The following is a 21,560-nucleotide window of genomic DNA, read 5'->3' on the forward strand; positions in this document are numbered from 1 at the left end:
AAACATCTGGCTATCTCAGCCCGAACCTCTGGAATACCCTCCTTTTGATCTCTTCCACCAATATTTCATGTTTTAAGCTGCTCTTTATAACCTGTGCCTTTGACTAAGTTTTGGGAATCTGCCCTCAACTACCACCTGCGGCTCAGTGTCCAGACCGTCAGGTGCTTTGGGTCACTTTACGATATTCCTTCGGCTACATAAATGTAAGTTATTGTTGTACTTAACTATCGCAATTAAAAAATGATAAAATCTACTGTTACTTTAATAAAGGTAAAGTGGCCACCCTCCCAGATGGCCATCGCTGGTGAGTGAACCTGAGGCAAGGGACAAGGTTGAGACAGCGAGGCCTCCCAGAAATGACCTCAGCCAGTCCGGGGAATTGAACCTGCGCTGTTGGTGTTGCTCACATGGTGAACTGGCCATCCAGGCAACTGAGCAAAACCAGCTCGAATATCTGCAGGAGAAAATGCCAGCATGACATTCCAGCAGCTCCAACATCAGAGCAGCTTGTTTCAGTAATAACTCCTCAGAGGCAGCCGTCCCTCCACCAAAACCCCTTTATTTACAAGTCCGACAACAGCCTGAGCTTTCCGTCAGCGGTTCCAGAGGAGTCTCAGAGGAACTGACCCTCCGGGTTCAGTACAAAGCAACAGGCTCCCTGATTGAACCATCAGTTTGGCCCTTGATCAGGGAGTTCATGTTCTAACAGGCCCACCTCGATTGCCTGATTTAAAATTATTGCAGTTTCCCAATTAGCATTTCATGTTTCCAGCAAGTTCCTATGAAAATGCCTTGGCCGCAATCTTAGTGTAACGTGAGCGCCCCAATGGCAGGACTGGAAGTCTACAAACTTCTGCTGGTAGGTGGGATGACAGGCTGTGCAGAGCTGGGTCCTCCCCTCTCCCCTCCCCCCGCCCCCCACTTCCCCTCCCACCACCCTCCCCCTCCTCCCCCTCCTCCCCCTCTCCTCTCCTTCCTCCCGCTCCTCTCCTTCCTCCCCCTCCTCTCCTTCCTCCCCCTCCTCTCCTTCCTCCCCCTTCCCCTCTCCTCTCCTTCCTCCCCCTCCCTTCTCCCCCTCTTCCCCTCTCCCTGGGTGATCTCAAATGCTGCTGCCACCTGCAATTCTGACAGACAGCAAGGACTCACGTGGTGTCTCTCTGTGGGTTCTTCTCCAGATGTGGAGATGCCGGTGTTGGACTGGGGTAGAAACAGTAAGAAGTCTGACAACACCAGGTTTAAGTCCAACCGATTTATTTGATCGTAAACTCACAAGCTTTCGAGGCTTCCCTCTTTGTCAGGTGAATGGAAAGTTCTGGCCTCAGACAGAGCATATAACAGCACAGTTTACAGATTACTGATTAGAATGCAAATCTTTACACCTAACCTGCTGTTCAAGTCCTAAAGTGGCCGACAATGTGAGTGGAAGGAGCTCTGATCACAGGTTAAAGAGATGTGTACTCAGTACTCAATGCCGACAACTGCCAGTTTCCAGATGCAATTTTACAACTCATCCGCTTTATCCTGGACCACAATGTCTTCACCTTCAACAACCAGTTCTTCACCCAGACACATGGAACAGCCATGGGGACCAAATTCGCAACTCAATATGCCAACACCTTCATGCACAGGTTCGAACAAGACTTCTTCACTGCACAGAATCTTCAACCGATGCTATACACTAGATACGTCGATGACATTCTCTTCCTTTGGCCTCATGGTGAACAATCACTGAAACAACGATATGATGATATCAACAGATTCCACCCGACCATCAGACTCACCATGGACTATTCCCCAGAATCAGTTGCATTCTTGGACACGGGCGTCTCTATCAAGGACAGGCACCTCACTGTACCGCAAGCCCACGGATAACCTCACAATGTTCCACTTCTCCAGCTTCTACCTTAAACATGTTAAAGAAGCCATTCCCTATTGACAAGCCCTCCGTATACACAGGATTTGCTCAGATGAGGAAGATCGTGACAGATACCTCCAGACCCTGAAAGATGCCTTCATAAGAACAGGATATGGCGCTCAACTCTGATCGACAGTTCCGATGCGCCACAGCGAAAAACCGCACCGATCTCCTCAGAAGACAAACACGGATCATGGTGGACAGAGTACCCTTTGTCGTCCAGTACTTCCCCAGAGCGGAGAAGCTACGACATCTTCTCCGGAGTCTACAACATGTCATTGATGAAGACGAACATCTCGCCAGGGCCATCCCCACACCCCCACTTCTTGCCTTCAGACAACCACACAACCTCAAACAGACCGTTGTTCGCAGCAAACTACCCAGCCTTCAGGAGAACAGCGACCACAATACCACACAACCCTGCCACAGCAACCTCTGCAAGACATGCCGGATCATCGACATGGATACCATCATCTCACATCAGAATACCATCCACCAGGTACACGGTAAATAATCTTGCAACTCGGCCAACGTTGTCTACCTGATACGCTGCAGGAAAGGATGTCCCAAGGCATGGTACATTGGGGAGACCGTGCAGACAACGGATGAATGAACATCGCTCGACAATCACCAGGCAAGACTGTTCCCTTCCTGTTGGCGAACACTTCAGTGGTCACGGGCATTCAGCCTCTGACCTTCGGGTCAGCGTTCTCCAAGGTGGCCTTCACGACACACGACAGCGCAGAGTCGCTGAACAGAGACTGATAGCCAAGTTCCGCACACATGAGGACGGTCTCAACAGGGATCTTGGGTTCATGTTGCACTATCTGTAACCCCCGTGACTTGCCTGGGTTTGCAAAACCTCACTTACTGTACTGTCTGGAGACAATACACATCTCTTTAACCTGTGATCAGTGCTCCTTCCACTCACATTGTCAGGCACTTTAAGACTTCAACAGCAGGTTAGGTGTAAAGATTCGCATTCTAATCAGTAATCTGGAGACTGTGCTGTTATATGCTCTGTCTGAGGCCAGAACTCTCCATTCACCTGACGAAGAGGGGAAACCTCGAAAGCTAGTGAGTTTACTATCATATAATTTGGTTGGACTTAAACCTGGTGTTGTCAGACTTTTTACTGGGTTCGTCTCCAGTCCACACAGGAATCACAGGAGGTCCAGTTTCCTAGCGATGGCAGCAGAAAGTCTTCTTTCCACAGAACTTGAGGCTAATGGAAAGCTCTCTCAGCAACACCCTGGTCTCCATCCACTAGAGGCTTCTCTGTATAGTCTCAGCTGTGTCCCTCGGCACTTTCACCTTGAAGCCATCACACCGTGCAGTTCTTCCTCCAGCCCCCCCTATCCCACCCTCATTTCCCTTTGACTTTCCTTCTGTCACCCTTGACTTGCCTTGGGTGAAATGGCATTGTAATGAGTAAATAGCGCCTGCTAATACATTACAAACAGGTTCCCACTGCTTGCTTGCTGTTGGGGGGGTGGGGGTGGTTAGGGGAGGGTAACTCGATCCATCTTCAATCTGCCATAACCTTAATTCCCTGCTTTCATGCCACCATTGTCGCACAATCAAATCATAGAATCCCTACAGCACTGAAGGAGGCCATTCAGCCCAACAAAAATTCCACCCAGGCCCTATCCCCTTAGCCCCACCTATTTACCCTGCTGTTTTCCCCTGGCACTACGGGTCAATTTTTAGCATGGCCAATCGACCGAACCCTCAGCTTAGGACTGTGGGAGGAAACCAGAGCACCCGGAGGAAACCCAGGCAGACACGGGGACAATGTGCAAACTCCAGACAGTCACCCAAGGCCGGAATTGAACCCGGGACCCTGAAGCCGAGAGGCAGCAGTGCTAACCACTGTGCCACCAGCCCAACATTTTACACACTGCCGATAGCAGTGCAAGATTCTAGTCATTGAGTCATTGCTTAGAACGCCGGCTCCCGTCTGTGATGCCACTACACACAGAGACATACCTTACACTATTATTCATCTGATTACAAATGAAGTTTATAAACTTGAATGTTACAATAACACCAGTCATAAACAAGTTCCATAACTCATACAACTGCCACGCCAAAGTATTTCACAAGTAAACAAACCTATTTATACCCAGGTTAACGAGAAACCCGTAAATGAGATTCAGGTCTCCGGATATCGTTAAGTCCTGGTGGCACAGTGGTTAGCACTACTGTTTCACAGCGCCAGGGACCCGAGTTCGATTCCAGGCTTGGGTGACTGTTAGTGTGGAGTTCGCACATTCTCCCCATGTCTGCCTGGGTTTCCTCCAGGTGCTCCGGTTTCCTCCCACGGTCCAGAGGTGTGCGGGTTAGGTGGATTGGCCGTGCTAAAGCAACCCTAGTTTCGAGTGAATGGTGGGTAGGTGGGGTTGCAGGAGTGGCGCAGGGAGAACGTGCAAACTCCACATGGACAGTGACCCAGGCCAGGAATTGAACCCGGGTCCCTGGCGCTGTGAGGCAGCAGCGCTAACCACTGTACCATCGTGCCAGCCCTTTTGGAAAGGAAGTGGGATGGTCACGTGAGGGAAATAAACTTGCAGGAGCATGGGGATAGCAGGGAACAGGACTGGCTGGATTGCTCAACACAGAGCTGGCATAGACAGAGCAGACTGAGTTAAAGTTGTTCTCTTCGGAGCTAAGTTGATTGAGGTGTGAAACATGAAGTCAGGTTTTGCTAATGTAAGCGAGAAGAAACAATCCTCGTCAGCTGAAGGTCTGGGATGACAGATTTTTGGACAAGTGATGACAGCAGGAAACAAAAGAGAGCTTTCTTTCCCCAGAGTGAGTGGGACTGGCCTGGAACCCACTCCCTGTCTGGGAACAAAAATGATGATTGATTTCACAGAATCCCCACAGCGCAGAAGGAGACCACTCGACGCACAGAGCCCGCATAATCCCATCCAGGCCCTATCCCCGTAACCCGACACAGTAACCCCGTCAATCCCTCTAACGTATGCATCCCGGGACACCAAGGGGCAGTGTAGCATGGACAATGCAGCGAGCCTGCACATCTGTGACCCGAGACCAGAAGTGAACCCCCGTCCCTGGCACCGTACGCTAGCTGCCGTGCCACCGTGTTGCCAACTAGCCTTGTAACTGCAATCCTGGAACTATTCTGGTAAATCTCCCTTGTCCCCTTCTCTCAACATCCATCAGCTCCGAATTCTCTCTATTCAATTCCGTATCTGCCCATTCTGTTCATGTATCTGCTCTGTCGTAGTTAATGGTACATCCTTTCACACCTCCACATCTGGCATCATCAGGAAGTTTTGAAATTCTACTTCATCTTCCAAAGTCCAAATTAATTTGGAATTAATTTGCATTAAAAAAAAAGTCTGCGGGCCAGGGATTCTGGCACTTCCTTCTGGATCTCTCCCCAGTGGGAACTTCTCTTGCTTTTCTTAACATCAAAATATTTTGAGGCTCCAGGAAGCCCAAAGGAGACGGTTCCTCATCACAACAGGCACTCTAACTTTGGGACGGTGGTTAGCACTGCTGTCTCACAGCGCCAGGGTCCCGGGTTCGATTCCGGCCACAGGTCACTGTCCATGTGAAGCGTGCATGTTCTCCCAGTGTCTGCATGGGTTTCCTCCAGGTCCTCTATCTCCTCCTCTTCTCCGCCCCCCCCCCGCTGCTCCTCCTCTTCCCCCCCCGTCCGCTCCTCCTCTTCCCCCCCCCCGCTGCTCCTCCTCTTCCCCCCCCGTCCGCTCCTCCTCTTCCCCCCCCGCTGCTCCTCCTCTTCCCCCCCCCCGCTGCTCCTCCTCTTCCCCCCCCCCGCTGCTCCTCCTCTTCCCCCCCCCCCCGTGCGCTCCTCCTCTCCCCCCCCGTCCGCTCCTCCTCTCCCCCCCCCGTCCGCTCCTCCTCTCCCCCCCCGTCCGCTCCTCCTCTCCCCCCCCGTCCGCTCCTCCTCTCCCCCCCCGTCCGCTCCTCCTCTCCCCCCCCCGTACGCTCCTCCTCTCCCCCCCCGTCCGCTCCTCCTCTCCCCCCCCGTCCGCTCCTCCTCTCCCCCCTCCGTCCGCTCCTCCTCTCCCCCCCCCCCCCCCGTCCGCTCCTCCTCTCCCCCCCCCGTCCGCTCCTCCTCTCCCCCCCCCGTCCGCTCCTCCTCTCCCCCCCCGTCCGCTCCTCCTCTCCCCCCCCGTCCGCTCCTCCTCTCCCCCCCCCCCGTGCGCTCCTCCTCTCCCCCCCCGTCCGCTCCTCCTCTCCCCCCCCGTCCGCTCCTCCTCTCCCCCCCCGTCCGCTCCTCCTCTCCCCCCCCCCGTGCACTCCTCCTCTCCCCCCCCCCGTCCGCTCCTCCTCTCCCCCCCCGTCCGCTCCTCCTCTCCCCCCCCGTCCGCTCCTCCTCTCCCCCCCCCCCCCCAGTCCGCTCCTCCTCTCCCCCCCGCCGTCCGCTCCTCCTCTCCCCCCCCCGTCCGCTCCTCCTCTCCCCCCCCGTCCGCTCCTCCTCTCCCCCCCCCGTCCGCTCCTCCTCTCCCCCCCCCCCCCCCGCCCCCGTCTGCTCCTCCTCTCCTGGTTAGGTTGATTGGCCATGACCCTAATATCAGGGGAATAGCAGGACAAATATGTGTGGTTGAGGAAATAGGGCCTGGGTGGGATTGTGGTCAGTACAGCCTCGATGGTCGAATGGCCTCTTACTGTACTGTCGGGTTTCTATGATGATTAAGTCTCGATTGGCAACCCTTTATAAATGGCTTGCATTCAAAGATGATGAAACACCTTGCTTCCAAATTCCTAGGGGATCGAAGCCTCACTCCAAACACACATAGCTGTTGGACCACACTCTCTCTTACTGGATCCTCTGACCCTTTGTCAGAATCTAATGAAGGCCTGAGATCTTCAATGTTTGGTGGCTCCAACACATTCCCACCTTGTTTTGATTTGCCATTTTGGACCCAGAACATGGAGCCAAGGCTTCGAAGAGGCTATCTCAGAATTATTGGAGCTGTGCCGGTATTAACAGGAAATTTGGTTTCAGTCTGCACAAAAGCTGCCTAACCTGCTGAGTAATTCTTGCATTTTCTATTATTCTTCCATTGTATCCTGATCCTAATTTGCAGCCAAAGTTCGACAATTCTCTGGTAGCTGGTTTTGTAAATCCTCTTAAAAAGTGGGAGTTTTCCTCTACGCTTATTTAATTTGGATATATTTCTGTAATATGACAGCACCATGTATCCATCCCTTTTTCAAAACACTGTTTGGTGGACGTGGTTTTCTTTCTGTTTAATTTTTTTCTTATTCGTTCTTGGGACATGTGTGTCGCTGGCTGGCCAGCATTTATTGCCCGTCACTGATCGCCCTTGAGAGCTCGTGCCTCGTTGAACAACTGAGTGGCTTGTTAGCCCATTTCAGAGGGCAGTTGGGAGTCAACCACGTTGCTGTGGCTCCAGAGTCACGTGTCGGCCAGACCGGGTCAGGACGGCAGATTTCCTTCTCGAAAGGACAGCAGTGAACCAGATTTCGCCAACAATCAATAATGGTTTCGCGGTCATCAGTAGATTCTAAATTCCAAATATTTTATGTTGAATTCAAGTCCCACTGTGACGGGGTTTGAACCCAGGTTTGTCAGGACATCAGCTGAGCTCCTGGATTAATCGTCTAGCAATAAAAGCACTCAGCCATCGCGTCCCCTAGAGATTTGAACTCAAGTTAAATTTTACAGAGGAGAGGTTCGGTGGCATTAGATCCCTGCTTAACATATACAAGGGGCTTAGGTGATTCCTACTTGGCCTAAAAATGGGCCCAACTAATTTAGCAATTGCCCATCACCCTGCACCTTGTGTTCAGGACCACCCGCAGTTACATTTAGCACCCTATGCGCACTTTACGCTCATTAAAGACACGAGGCATACCGCTTTCTAACCCTCTTTGCTTCCCCACTGATACACATGAAGTTACGTGTTGAGTGCCACCATTGACAGTACAGGAAACAATGTTCTGATTTAAATCCTCTAATACTAATTAAATCGGCAAAGAAAATATTCTTTAGTTGCAGTGATGGCTTCCTGTCTGTGGTTTGAGATTAGTTAGCTTGGAAATTGCCACCAGTCATGTTTTCAGATGTGTACGCAAAACAGTAGTGTCAAATTTCTCTCTGTTGCTGGTGGTGTTAACCAATTTAAACTGAGCAGGTTAAAACTTGTATTAGAATAGCAGAGAGAGAAATTTGATACGAGCCTATTGTGTGTTAATGTATTCACTGAAAACAGTGTTCAGGTGGCTGCTTTAATATGTTCTTGTATATAATTGTGGATTGTTTATATAACAATCAATCTATCATTTCTGATATAACAAAAACAGGACATCCACCAGGAATTTCCTACCCAACATAACGCTTAAGTTTCAAGCTAGTACTTTTTAATGATATGAAAAGTACAAGAAATAGATGTATTCAAAATAGGTGGAAAAAACTCTCCCAATAATGAAAATTCTTGAATAATTAATCTGAGAAGACATGTCTGTAACGTCTAATGTTACTGTGCCTGTAACCTGGGACCCATCTGACTGTGTCTGTGACCTTGGACCTGTCCGACTGTGCCTGCAACCTGGGACCCGTCTCTCTGTGCCTGTAACCTTGGACCCGTCTGACTGTGCCTGTGACCTTGGACCCGTCTGACTGTGCCTGTGACCTTGGACCCGTCCGACTGTGCCTGTGACCTTGGACCCGTCTGACTGTGCCTGCGACCTGGGACCCGTCTGACTGTGCCTGCGACCTTGGACCCGTCTGACTGTGCCTGCGACCTTGGACCCGTCTGACTGTGCCTGCGACCTTGGACCCGTCTGACTGTGCCTGCGACCTTGGACCCGTCTGACTGTGCCTGTGACCTTGGACCCGTCTGACTGTGCCTGTCACCTGGGACCCGTCTGACTGTGCCTGTCACCTGGGACCCGTCTGACTGTGCCTGTCACCTGGGACCCGTCTGACTGTGCCTGTCACCTGGGACCCGTCTGACTGTGCCTGTCACCTGGGACCCGTCTGACTGTGCCTGTCACCTGGGACCCGTCTGACTGTGCCTGTCACCTGGGACCCGTCTGACTGTGCCTGTCACCTCGGACCCGTCTGACTGTGCCTGTCACCTCGGACCCGTCTGACTGTGCCTGTCACCTCGGACCCGTCTGACTGTGCTTGTCACCTCGGACCCGTCTGACTGTGCTTGTCACCTCGGACCCGTCTGACTGCGCCTGTAACCTGGGACCCGTCTGACTGCGCCTGTAACCTGGGACCCGTCTGACTGCGCCTGTCACCTGGGACCCGTCTGACTGCGCCTGTCACCTGGGACCCGTCTGACTGCACCTGTCACCTGGGACCCGTCTGACTGCGCCTGTCACCTGGGACCCGTCTGACTGCGCCTGTAACCTCGGACCCGTCTGACTGTGCCTGTAACCTCGGACCCGTCTGACTGTGCCTGTCACCTCGGACCCATCTTGCCAAGCATTTAACATCAAAAGGATCAACGTTTTGCTCACAGTCTTGAAGAATAGTTAAACTTTGACCTCACTGAGTATTGACTTAACTGTAATGAGTTTTTGTGACCTTAGAGGAATGCACCTTTCCCTGAGTTGCAGTGGATGGCATTGTGCCCTGTGATTTCTGCTGTTAGTTGTCTCTTTGAGTGTTCTCTGTAACATTAGCAGCTTGTCAGGCGATTGGTGTCTTCCCATGTTGAACTGGGATAGGGGAAATGGAGGATGCCTCTCGTGTGGTTGAATTGCCCTGTCTAAATTCTCCAGCACCTGTGGAGAGGCAAAATTGATATCTTGACGCTGTCATGTTGCAGCAGAGAAGGTGAAATAACTTCCTTACTGACTTGTACTCCTGACAAAACTTTTAACAATCGGTAGTACAAAGGATCCTTAGAGAACACCTTCCAAACCTCCCCACCACTACCATCTAGAAGAATAAAGGCAGCAGACACAGAACACCACCTTCCAAGCCCACCACCCATCGAGGGCAACTAGGTACAAAGAACAACACAGCACAGGAAACAGGCCCTTCGGCCCAACAAGCCCCGCGCTGCCATTTTAACATTGTGAGTGCCCTCTCCCACCTATGACCTTTGTCTACGCCGATTGGACTCCCGAATATAACCAGATTGAGGGATGCCTAATTTAGGGACAATTCGTTAACGCCAATCGGCCTAAGAGCACGTCTTTGGGGTGTGGGAGGAAACCGCAGCACCTGGAGAAAACCCATGCAAGCACGGGGAGAATGCGCAAACCCCCACAGACACCGGCCCAAATCCACGTATCCGCACAGCAATCGGTGATAGACACTGAGCTGTCGTGTTGCCCGTCAGCTGGTCCAGTTTAAGCGCACGCTAACGACGTGAAGCTCGTGGCCACTCTCGAAACAACATCCAAGAGCAGCCCTCGCACGACCCACCGTGTGTTTGCCCCTTGTTGGACAACAAGGCGGACCGAAGATATGGGCAATAAATACTGGCCAGTCAGCCATGTCCCACAAATGAATTAAAAAAAGGTAGAAAGTGGGGTGTGAACAGTGGGAAGATACTTCCAGATTGATAAAGAAATAGTGTGTTTCGGGTGACTCATTGGGGCAGCTTTAAAATGGATGGAACAGTCGGTGAGAATGATCTCCGCACCAATTACAACCTTACGTTGAACCTTGTAGTTACCCCTCCCTCATCATTAATAAGCTGTGGTTGCAACCAGCGATCTCCCCAGGGTAGATACTGAGAAGGAAGAGTTATTATCTGTGACTAACCATCCAGATGGCCTGAAAGAAAAGAAAAAGCTAGAGAGAAAGGGTGAAACTTAATTCAGTTCAATAATGCATCACCATCGCGGATCGCCTCTGAGCATTGAAACAGAACAAACAAGCAACAGGTGCCTGTCAAAGCAAACTTTTAACTTCACAATTTATTGGGAGGACGGTGAGACGGGTGTCGGGGGGTGGGTTGTTTGGGTGGTAATGAGTCAGAACATTTTAGAATTCCACGTTGTTTGCGCGATGGCTCAGTCCACACGACCCACAGCAGAAAATGAGGATTTTTGTGTATGGGTGTTCCATTGAGAAAAGGGGTCATCATCTCCTTCAAAGAGCACCATTGTGCTCTGTTAGCACTCAGGTAGATGACTGATTAGCCTGAAAGCAACTTCCAAAACAATATGAAAAGGCACTTCAGATAAGAGGCAAGTACAAACACGGCTTTCGACAAGCAGAAATACTTCCAATGTCGAACTTTGGTTTCCGTACATCCAGATGACAAAATAAGGCACCAATTTTAATTAAATTTGGTTGCTTTTTGTCAGGTTTCTTTGCATTCCGAATTAAGACTTTGTAAGTGAACGGAAAGAGGAAAATCGAGCAGGCTATTGCCAGAGGGCACGAAAATTCATTCACGGCTCACCTCTGTGAATGATTGTGTTGATGGGCAGCACAGTGACTACGGTGGGTCAGCACTGCTGCCTCACAGCACCAGGGTCCCGAGTTCGATTCCCGGCTCGGGTCACTGCCGGTGTGGAGTTTGCACGTTCTCCCCGTGTCTGCGTGGGTTTCCTCGGGGTGCTCCGGTTTCCTCCCACAGTCTGAAAGATGTGCGGGTTAGGTTGATTGGCTGTGCGAAATTGACCTATTTTTCCGGGGGGGGGGGACGGGGAATAGCAGGGTAAATATGTGGGGTTACAGGGATAGGGTGGGATTGTAGTCTGTGCAGGGTCTCAGGGCTGGATGGCCTCCTTCTGTACAGTCGGGATTCTGTACTCTTATGATCCAGAACTTTAGGCTGGGCTTCCAGTGACGACTGGTAAACTGTTTAATATTTGAGTGTGCAGCAATGATTCTCTTATAAACATACATGGCAGTTTTCAGGCATCTGGTTTCTACGGTTCCTGTTACGATTTCTGTGGGTTGGAGCTGAGATGCCAGGGGATAATACTCAGATACAAAACTGACCTGGAAGATGGGTGCATTTTAGGCTTGCAGGAATTGAATATTTCTCATGTTTTTTTTGACGAAAATGAAATTAATCCTTCGAGAAGCTTAGCATTTCGCCAGCTTCTGTCTGAAAACCTTTTGTGAAGAGTTGTGGCAGTCACCATTTTAGGCAGAGTATGTGGAAGAAGATGAAAGAGAAAGGATTTGAGACAGTTCACGGTGTATTTTAGTTGATGCTTAGATGTACAAGCTGTGTGAGTCACACGCACCCTTGAACTTTACAGAAAAGCTAGACTTTGTGTTTTACAAAGGTAGCAGTGACTGTGAGTCTAACCCCCTGGAATCTCAGCCCCAACCCAGAGAAACCATCATACAAACAATGCAATCCGACAGTGCCGAAGGAGGCCATTCAGCCCATTGAATCTGCATTGACAACAATCCCACCCCAAGCTCTATCCCTACACATTGACCCTGCTCATCCCTCCAACCGACACATCCCAGGACGCTAAGGGGCAATTTAGCATAGCCGACCAACCTAACCCGCACATCTTTGGAAACTGGCACACCCTGGGGAGAAGGCGCAGGCACCACACAGACAGTGAACGAAGCCGGGAGTTGAACCCTGGCCCTGGAGCTGTGAGGCAACGGTGCTCACCGTTGTAATAATCAACTTGTATCATCGATTTGCGGCTGTATGTTGCGGCCACAGTCCGCTCGAAATTTAACGTACCCTGCTGGTTCCAATCTTCCACCAGAGACGTTAGCAAATCCACTCAACCTGCATTTCACCGACGCACAGTATGGGTGACTGGCATTTTAATTGGAGCAAAATATGCCATTAACTTTCCCGTGGAACGGGATGCCTTTGAGTATCTGTAGACAGCAGAATTCCTTGGAATTGTGAGCATCACAGATGACACGCCTGTGGCCGCTGGAGACAGTCACACCTTGGAGAGCTGCAGTGGCTTTCGCTGGATCGACGTACAAACCGGGGTGCAGCTTAATGATTGGCAGGTAACAGTCCTTCACGTGAAATATTCTGCAGTGCCTGGATGATCTGGCAAAGGCACCTGTCCTGCTCCCTCTGAGAGACATGACGTGCAGTGCAGCGCAAGTACACGCTTTGTAATGTGACTGGGATCATCATTGAGGCAGGTTATAGACATCCAAAAGCAGCGTTTCAGGTAGCCGTTCGTTTCCTACCTGGCAAGGCCCCTCCCAGATCACTGTGTGACAACTCTGGCGTCCAAAAGTGTAGGAGGAAAGCAGCAGGCGGCGCTGAGCCGCAAGAGATTGCCACTGAGGCAAACGTGAGGATGAATCAAGAGATGACAGGACGATGGAGACAGGTTGTTCAGCGACCAGGCTGGGGTGAACGCCACATAATGGGAAACGCTTGACTTCATAAGAACATCAGAAATAGGAGCAGGAGTAGGCCATCTCGCCCCACGAACCTGCCCCGCCATTCAATAAGATCATGGCTGATCTGAAGTGGATCAGTTCCACTTTCCCGCTTTCTCCCCATAACCCTTAATTCCCTTGTCTAACAGAAATCTATCTACCCGTGACTTAAATATATTCAGCGAGGTAGCCTCCACCACTTCAAAGGGCAGAGATTCACCACCCTTTGAGTGAAGAAGTTCCTCCTCAACTCTGATCTGAACTGCCCCCCCCCTTATCTTGAGGCTGTGCCCTCTAGTCCTGCTGTCTGTTCTAAGCAGGAAGAATCTCTCTACCTCTATCCTATCCATCCCCTTCATTATCGTATATGTCTCTATAAGATCCCCCCTCATCCTTCTAAACTCCAACGAGTACAGACCCAGTCTATTTAGCCTCTCTTCATAGGCCAACCCCCTCATCTCCGGCGGTTCGGTGGTGAGTGGAAGAGAAGTAAAACAGCCACTTGGATTCCAATTTCTTTTAATGTTTGGCGCAATAAGTATAAAGAATTTGTTGTGTCTCTGCAAGACATGTTAGGCCCCGTTCCCATTACCCTCATATTTACCCTGCTAACTGCTCCCCTGCAACACTCGGGTAAATTTAGCACGGTCAATCGATGTAAGCCGCACACCTTTAGACTGTCTTTGAAATTGTCTCCATTGCAACAGGACTTGAGTGCAGGAGCAAGGATTTGTTACTGCAACTGTACAGATCTTCAGTGAGACCCACAGCAGTCTTGGAATTAAAGTTTATTTGTCACAAGTTGGCTTACATTAACACTGCAGTGAAGTTGCTATGAAAATTCCCTGGTCACCACGCTCTGGCACCAGTTTGGGTAAGTTTCTTTAAGTCACAGGGAGGTAGATTTCTGATGGATAAGGGAATTAAGGGTTATGGGGAGCATGTGGGTAAGTGGAACTGAACCACTTTCAGATCAGCCATGATCTGATTGAACAGCGGGGCAGGCTCGAAGGGCTAGATCTTAGGTTCTGATGTACACTGAGGGATAATTTTAGCACGGCCAATCCGCCTAACCAGCACGTCTTTCGGACTGTGGGAGGAAGTCGGAGCACCCAGAGGAAACCCACGTAGACACAGACAATGTGCAAACTCCACACAGACAGTAAGCTGGGAATCGAATCCGGGTCCCTGGCGCTGTGAGACAGCAGTGTGAACTGCTGTGCCACCCCTCGAGACCAGTCTTGGTCTCCTTGTCTAAGGAAGGATATGCTTGCCAAAGAGAGAATGCGCCAAAGGTTCACCGGACTGGTTCCTGGAATGGCAGGGTTGTTGTTTGGGGAGAAATCGGGTCCACTGGGCCTGTATTCACTGGAATGTTAAAATTAGAATGTGGGACAATCTCAAAACCGAGTCAAACCCAACTTTTGAGAAGGAATTGCGGGGCTGATTCTCTGAGTGGGGACTCTGAACAAAGTACGAGGGTTCAATGAGTTTCCATCAGTGAATTAAGTAACTGGCAAATCAAGCTATACAGGTATGTGATTGCTCTCAAAGTGTTCCGGGTGAGCACCATTCCACACTGGAAATGCCGAACCAAGATAATAGAATGAGAACAGGTTGAGCCAATGTGGAGCTTGCAATGTTACGGCCTGAATGGTTGTCTTGTTTGCCGAAATCTGTATAGTTTGTTGTCTATTTCAAATCTGCTCAGCCTCGCACTTGGAAGTCAATTGAATTGTCACTTAAAATTTAACACCACTCCGGAGAAAATACACAGCCAATTTCGGGGCACGTTTTGAGCCCTGCGTGTTTTCGAACCTCGAAGCCCGCAGTGCAGAAGCAGGCCGTTCGGCCCTTGGAGCATAGCCGTTCAGCAGGATCGTGGCTGACCCTCGATGGCGATGCTGACATTTACTCCTCAAATATCAGCCATGCGCCGATCCACCAGGATGCCTTGGAGTGGAATTCCTCGATCGATCGTGACCAACTCATACCTCAGACCTTTGGTGGTCTCCTTTCTTCAGATTGAGGACAAGTGTTTCAGAGTAGGCATTCCCTTTCCATCCGTATGAAGAATTCTATCACGTGACTGTTCCCTCAAGCATCCAATACAACAAGGTTATTAATTCATCCCTTCTCCGAGTATCAAACCTAGGGTAGTTTTCTGGTTGGTTCTTCAACATATTGGTCTTAAAAAAAAACCATCTTGGGTAGGAATCCACCAAGTACAGTAGTTTTAGTTTGCCCAATCTTTATGTAGATTAAAATCATCATGAACACGGTAACGCCCTTGTTACATGCACCTCTAATTTCCTGTTTAATGCCATCCTCCATCTTACCACGAGTGTTTGGAGGCTCATAGACAACTCCCAGTGGTGTTTTTTACTCCTTGCTGCTTCTTAACTCCACCCGAACTGTGCATTTAGATTTTTCGATCCAGTATCCCCTCTCATTATTGCACTGGATTCATCCTTAGCGAACACCGCCTTTCCCTTTGTGCCTGTCCTTCCCTAAATATCGCGCAGCCTTTGCACATTGCAGTTCCCAGCCTTGGTCACCCAGCAGCCATGTCTCCGTCATCGCAAGCATATCAAACCCGTGTGTACTAACTAATTTGTGTTGTTGATCCTTCGATCTTTTTGTGAATGCCACTTCTGTCACCATGGAGAAAAGGTAATGTATCGTTTAACCCTGAAGTTGTTTTTCCATACTCGAGGTGCATGTATCTCAGTAATTATCTACTCTATATCTGATAAGCATGCACAAAGAGATAAACTGCAGAATGCATGGTTTCCTGCCTTTCATGAATCAATGGTGCAAAAATATTGCATTTTCCCTCAATCAGATAATGCGACATGTTGATCAACTGAAGTCCGTCAATGTTCGGGGCAATCACCAATCCCTTCTGTTCCACAGAGGCACGGCCGACTGGTTTGGAGTGAGCAAAGATAGCGATACCACCCAGAAATGGCAGAGGAAGAGCCTTCGTCACTGCAGCCAGAGGTATGGCAAGCTTAAATCGCACGTGATCCGCGAGATGGAACTGCCCAGCCAAGACAACATCTCCCTGACCAGCACCGAAACCCCTCCTCCCCTTTACGTGGGGCCACAGTTTGGAATGCAGAAGGTAAGACCCGGAAAGCCAGCGTCCGACAGCTTGTATTCCACTTGGTGCTGTGAAGTTGAGAGGAGACTGGGGGGGGGGGGGGCGGTGTCGCACCAAGGTGTCCTGCGACAGTCACCGAAAGTAAGCGTGCAGGTGCAGCAGGCGGTAAAGAAGGCAAATGGTATGTTGGCCTTGATAGCGAGTGGATTTGAGTGTAAGAATACGGATGTTTTGCTGCAATTGTACAGGGCATTGGTGGGGCCACACTTGGAGTATTGTGTGCAGTTTTGGGCTCCTTATCTGAGGAAGGATGTCTTTGCTGCAGAGGGAGCACAGGGTGATTCCTGGGATGGCAGGTCTGTCATATGAGGAGAGACTCAGTCGGTTAGGATTAAACAAAGAACGGCACAGCACGGGAAACAGGCCCTTTGGCCCTACAAGCCCGTGCCACCCATTTTAACACTCAGCGAGTGCCTCATTCAAGTCTTTCGTCCATCGTCGACGCTTTTGTCTGCCTCTAGTGGCCCCCCACAGTAAAGGGGGTGCAAATTTAGGGAGTTATATGTGCGCCCGATTAAGGGAGATCCAATTCAGGGACAATTTATTGACACCAATCAGCCCAAAAAGCACGTTTTTGGGGTGCGGGAGGGAACCGGAGCACCCGGAGAAAACCCACGCAAGCACGAGGAGAATGTGCAAACTCCCACAGACATTGACCCAAGTCGGAGATCCGACCCAGGTCCCTGTAACCGTACAGCAGACAGTGATAGTCACTGAGCTGCCATGTTGCCCGTCAATTGGTGCAGTTTAAGCGTACACGAACCACGTAAAGCGTGTTCACTTAAGATTAGAAGAGTGAGAGGGGGTCTCGTAGATACTCATAAAGTTCCGATAGAGTTAGACAGGGTAGATTCACAAAGAGTGTTTCCATTGGTGGGGGAGTCCAGAACTGGGGGTCACAGTGTGAGGATAAAGGGGTAAACCTTTCAGGACTGAGGTGGGGACAAATTCCTTCACCCAGAGGGTGGTGAACGTGTGGAATCCACTCCCACAGAAAGTAGTTGAGGCCAAAACACACTCTGATTTCAAGAAGAAATTAGATCTTGCTGTTGGGGCTAAGGGGATCAAGGGAAATGGGAGGGGGGGATCAGGATATTAAAAATGATGGTCAACCATGATCACGACAAATGACGCAGCAGGCTCGAAAGGCCTACTGCTTCTAGTTTCTATCTCCTGCGCAGGCACGTTTCCGTCACACCAAACTTCAATGTGGGTTGGTACAGTCTTAAACAGATATCAAAAAGCAATCACAGCTGCAGCAATATTGAAAACACTGAATAGTCTTTAATTAAGTTGTAAAGGCCTCAAAAAAACTGTACTGGAGATAAAATGTACTTTGGATTCCTTTGATAATTGCCGCAGTGAGCTGAGCGTTAACTTATTTGCTCTTGGAACAGTTATAATTACTTTATAGTAAACCGTCAGTGGGGTGAATAATTGCTGTAATAAACACGTATGAAAATTTCCTTTTCTCAACCTGAGATGCGTTGTGATGACAGACTAACTGACTCCATCAGAGTGAGCCTGTGAACATTGTGGCAGTGTACTGATGGAGATTTGTTTCTTAAGGAGCGGAAAATAGAAAACAATCTAAAAATCAGTGCTTTGTTGAAGAAAGAAAGAAACCAAAACTTGATTGTGGGGGAACAGAGTTATATTGTTGTATCTGTCAACAAGGGGACTTGCGTTGGGTTGTGATATTTTCCAGTGACTCAGATTTTCAGAAAGTACAAGTGTAAAAACCATGGGAATGTTTTAGTCCTGGAGTTCTGAAGAGTCACTGTACATGTATTTTGCTATCAAAGCCCAGCAAATGGCAGTATCCCATGGTTGTGACAACCGCAGCACAGACGGACATCATCATGGAATCGAATCCCTGCAGTCCAGAAGAAGGTAGTCATGATGAGGAGATGCCGGCGTTGGACTGGAAATAAACCTGTTTGGACTTTAAACTGGTGTTGTGGGATTGCTTTCCCTCCGGAAGGAGGCCATTCAGCCCGTCGGACCTGCACCGACTCTCCGGCAGCAATCTCACCCAGGTCCTTTCCCGCACGTTCATCCCACTAATCCCCCCGCTAGCCGACACATCTCGGGACTGCAAAGGACAATTTAGCGTGGCCAGTCAACCTTCCCTGCACATCCTTTGGAGTGTGGGAGGAAACTGGAGCACCCGGAGGAAAACAAGTGCAGACACTGTGAGAATATGCAAACTCCGGACAGTCCCCCAAGGCCAGGATTGAACCCGTGTTTCTGGAATTGTGAGGCAGCAGTGCTAACCACTGGGCCACAGGGATATATGGAAGTTCAACGTTTTAATAATGTGTCGAATATCGAAGAATTCTCGCCCTGGGTTTTGTGTAAGTGTATTGATGTGTGTCCTTTGGTTGTTCTGCTGCCATGTTCCAATTGAATTTCACTCTAGTTGTTAATTTATTTTCTAATTTCTGCCTGGGCTTGTGTCTGACGGGGACTGTGGGAAGGAACCAGCCTGGGGAACTTGGAATTTTGAATTCAGATCGATGGATCTCCCCATTGGCACATCGGACTAATTCTTTTCACAGTGGGTGTTACGACCCATGGCTGGGTCATGTGCTGTTGAAACATGCATCTCCAAAACTGATCTCCAAAGAGGTTTTGCTGCCCACCCAGGGTGGCACAGTGGTTAGCACTGCTGCTTCACGGCCCCAGGGACCTGGCTTCGATTCCCGGCTCGGGTCACTGCCTCTGTGGAGTTTGCACATTCTCCTCGTGTCTGCGTGGGTTTGCTCCGGTTTCCTCCCACAGTCCAAAGATGTGCGGGTCAGGTTGATTGGACATGCTAAAAAAAAATTGCCCCTTAGTGTCCTGAGGTTAGAGGGATTAGTGGGTAAATATGTAGGGTGATGGGGGTCGGGCCTGGGTGGGATTGTGGTCGGTGCAGACTCGATGGGCCGAAGGGCCTCTTTCTGCACTGGAGGGTTTCTACGATTTTTCTTTCTAGGTAAATTTGCGTTGCAGTACAGTGTATGCCCACATGAGGCAGTATAGGCAGGCAGCACGCCCTGTATGTGCAGTTGGCACCAAATCACTTTGACTTTCTCGTAAGCCTGTTGCAGACATGAATCGTTGAGTTATGCAAAAGAGAGGGCCAGAGACAACGCAGCGTGCCATCTGGCTAAAGTGGTTTATTGGGGAAAAAAAAAGCTTGAAAAATGGTTTAGACAGTTGTTGGAAAATCTTTCAGATCCTCGTGATACGTTCTGGAAACTTTCTGCTCCAACAGGAAGTCTTTTGTGTCAATGTGTAGATAACAATGCCATTAACCAGTGCTATGATGCAATTCCGACTATATAATCCATAAAATTAAATCAATTGTTTATAGCTCTGATACTTACTGTGGAGGCGGGTGGGTGGGGGGATTGAGGGAAAGGGGCCTGGATTTTAGAATGGGAAAACGTAGAAGTTTCCCGTAGAAACAAACCACGGGACACAAGAGTTCAACGGGTTTTCTATCTGAGAGTCAGAATGGATGTCTGAGTCTGCACGCTCTCCCCGTGTCTGCGTGGGTTTCCTCTGGGTGCTCCTGTTTCCTCCCACACTCCAGAGATGCACAGGTTAGGTTGATAGGCCATGCTAAATTGCCCTTTGTATCGGGGGGCTAGCAGGGTAAATATGTGGGGTTTCGGGACTCAGGCCTGGCTGGGATTGTGGTCGGTGCAGACTCGATGGGCGGCACGGTAGCACAGTGGTTAGCACTGCCGCTTCGCAGCCCCAGGGTCCTGGGTTCGATTCCCGGCTCGGGTCACTGTCTATGTGGAGTTTGCACATTCTCGTAGTGTCTGCGTGGGTTTCCTCCGGGTACTCCGGTTTCCTCCCACAGTCCAAAGATGTGCAGGTTAGTTTGATTGGCCATGCTAAGAAATTGCCCCTTAGTGTCCAGGGATGCGTAGGTTAGAGGGATTAGTGGGTATAATATGCAGGGATATGGGGGTAGGGCCTGGGTGGGATTGTGTTCGGTGCAGACTCGATGGGCCTCTGTAGGGTTTTGTGGTTCAATGGGCTGAACGGCCTCCTTCTGCACTGTAGGGATTCTATGATAGGGAAAGCAGTTGTCTGTCGTGGTGGGTTGGAGTGGAGGAGCATGATGGGAAGGTCTGACAATGCCTGGCTAAGGTAGGGTGAGGGGTCAGACATTGTGGGTTCAAAGGGAACATTGCCAATTTCAGCAGTAGATCTCAAGCAGCCAACCGCACGTACGTGCACCTTCGCTGTATAGCAATCAGGGGGAGGAAGTTGACTGGCTTAGTGGTTTAAAAAAAAGGGGCAGCATGGACAAATTGGGCCAAAAGGCTGTTTCCATGAAGTAAACCTCTCTGACTCTATAAGTATGATTCTGTTTATTTTCCTTGCCCTTGGAGTGCTAAGACGAGCTGTAGTGAGCGACTGATGGAACAAGGAGTAAAGATGAAAGTCTTATCCGTTGCTCCTTAATTTTCCATTGGGAAAGCTCCAGCAAAGCTTTGGAAATCTAATTAATTTCCATTGCGCTTTTCCTCCTATTTCTATATTCACTTGATTCTGACACAGGAAAGAATCAATAGATTACTAATTGTGCGATCCGGCTTGCTAAATTCTGACTGACTACAGGATCGCTCAGGGTCTCCTGTACTACCTGCTTCTTCCTTCGAGACTGCTTTGTGATCACCTATTTCCCCCCCTCCCTTACGTACTTTGTAAGCTGTGGGATGAGCACCTCTGACTGTAATGCCAGCTCTTGGTCTTGCTCCAGCACTTGGACCTCAGGCTGTTGACAATTCCTGCACATCTGCTTATCCAGGACAGAGGAAATGATCTGGAGTTCCCACGTTGAACAGGACGTGCACTCTTGAGGTCAACACTGCCCTGCTATTCCTCTGTCTTGCAGATAATTAAACCTACTTCTTAAAGATTTATCAGCTCCTTGCTTCCCTTCTTTTTCTGTCATTTTGTTATTTGAAGATGATTTCCCAACAAGTGAGACGAGCTTTCTTAAATTTTGGATCAAGGCAAAGCTACAATACTCAGCAGCCGATCAACTCACCTGCCTTCCCACGATGTCATGTTTTTCCAGGTATACACTCTGCCAAATATTCAACCTGCTTTGTGCCCCTATAAGGATTGAAATTGAGTCAATT

General features: G+C 49.7%; 1 protein-coding gene across 4 annotated transcripts in view; it reads left to right on the forward strand.

Annotated features, from left to right (window-relative positions):
- rhbdf1a (rhomboid 5 homolog 1a (Drosophila)) overlaps positions 1 to 21,560 on the forward strand; it is a 163,150-nt gene that overhangs the window by 68,139 nt on the left and 73,451 nt on the right. For all 4 annotated transcript variants that reach the window (XM_080206281.1, XM_080206282.1, XM_080206284.1 and 1 more), the window contains one exon: positions 16,158 to 16,368. In XM_080206281.1, coding sequence (XP_080062407.1) covers positions 16,158 to 16,368 — 211 coding nt within the window. The remainder of the gene's footprint in view (positions 1 to 16,157; positions 16,369 to 21,560) is intronic.

The sequence above is a fragment of the Carcharhinus amblyrhynchos genome, chromosome 18 (genome assembly GCF_965287045.1).
Source record: "Carcharhinus amblyrhynchos chromosome 18, sCarAmb.v2.hapA, whole genome shotgun sequence".
In the NCBI taxonomy this organism is placed as follows: domain Eukaryota; kingdom Metazoa; phylum Chordata; class Chondrichthyes; order Carcharhiniformes; family Carcharhinidae; genus Carcharhinus; species Carcharhinus amblyrhynchos.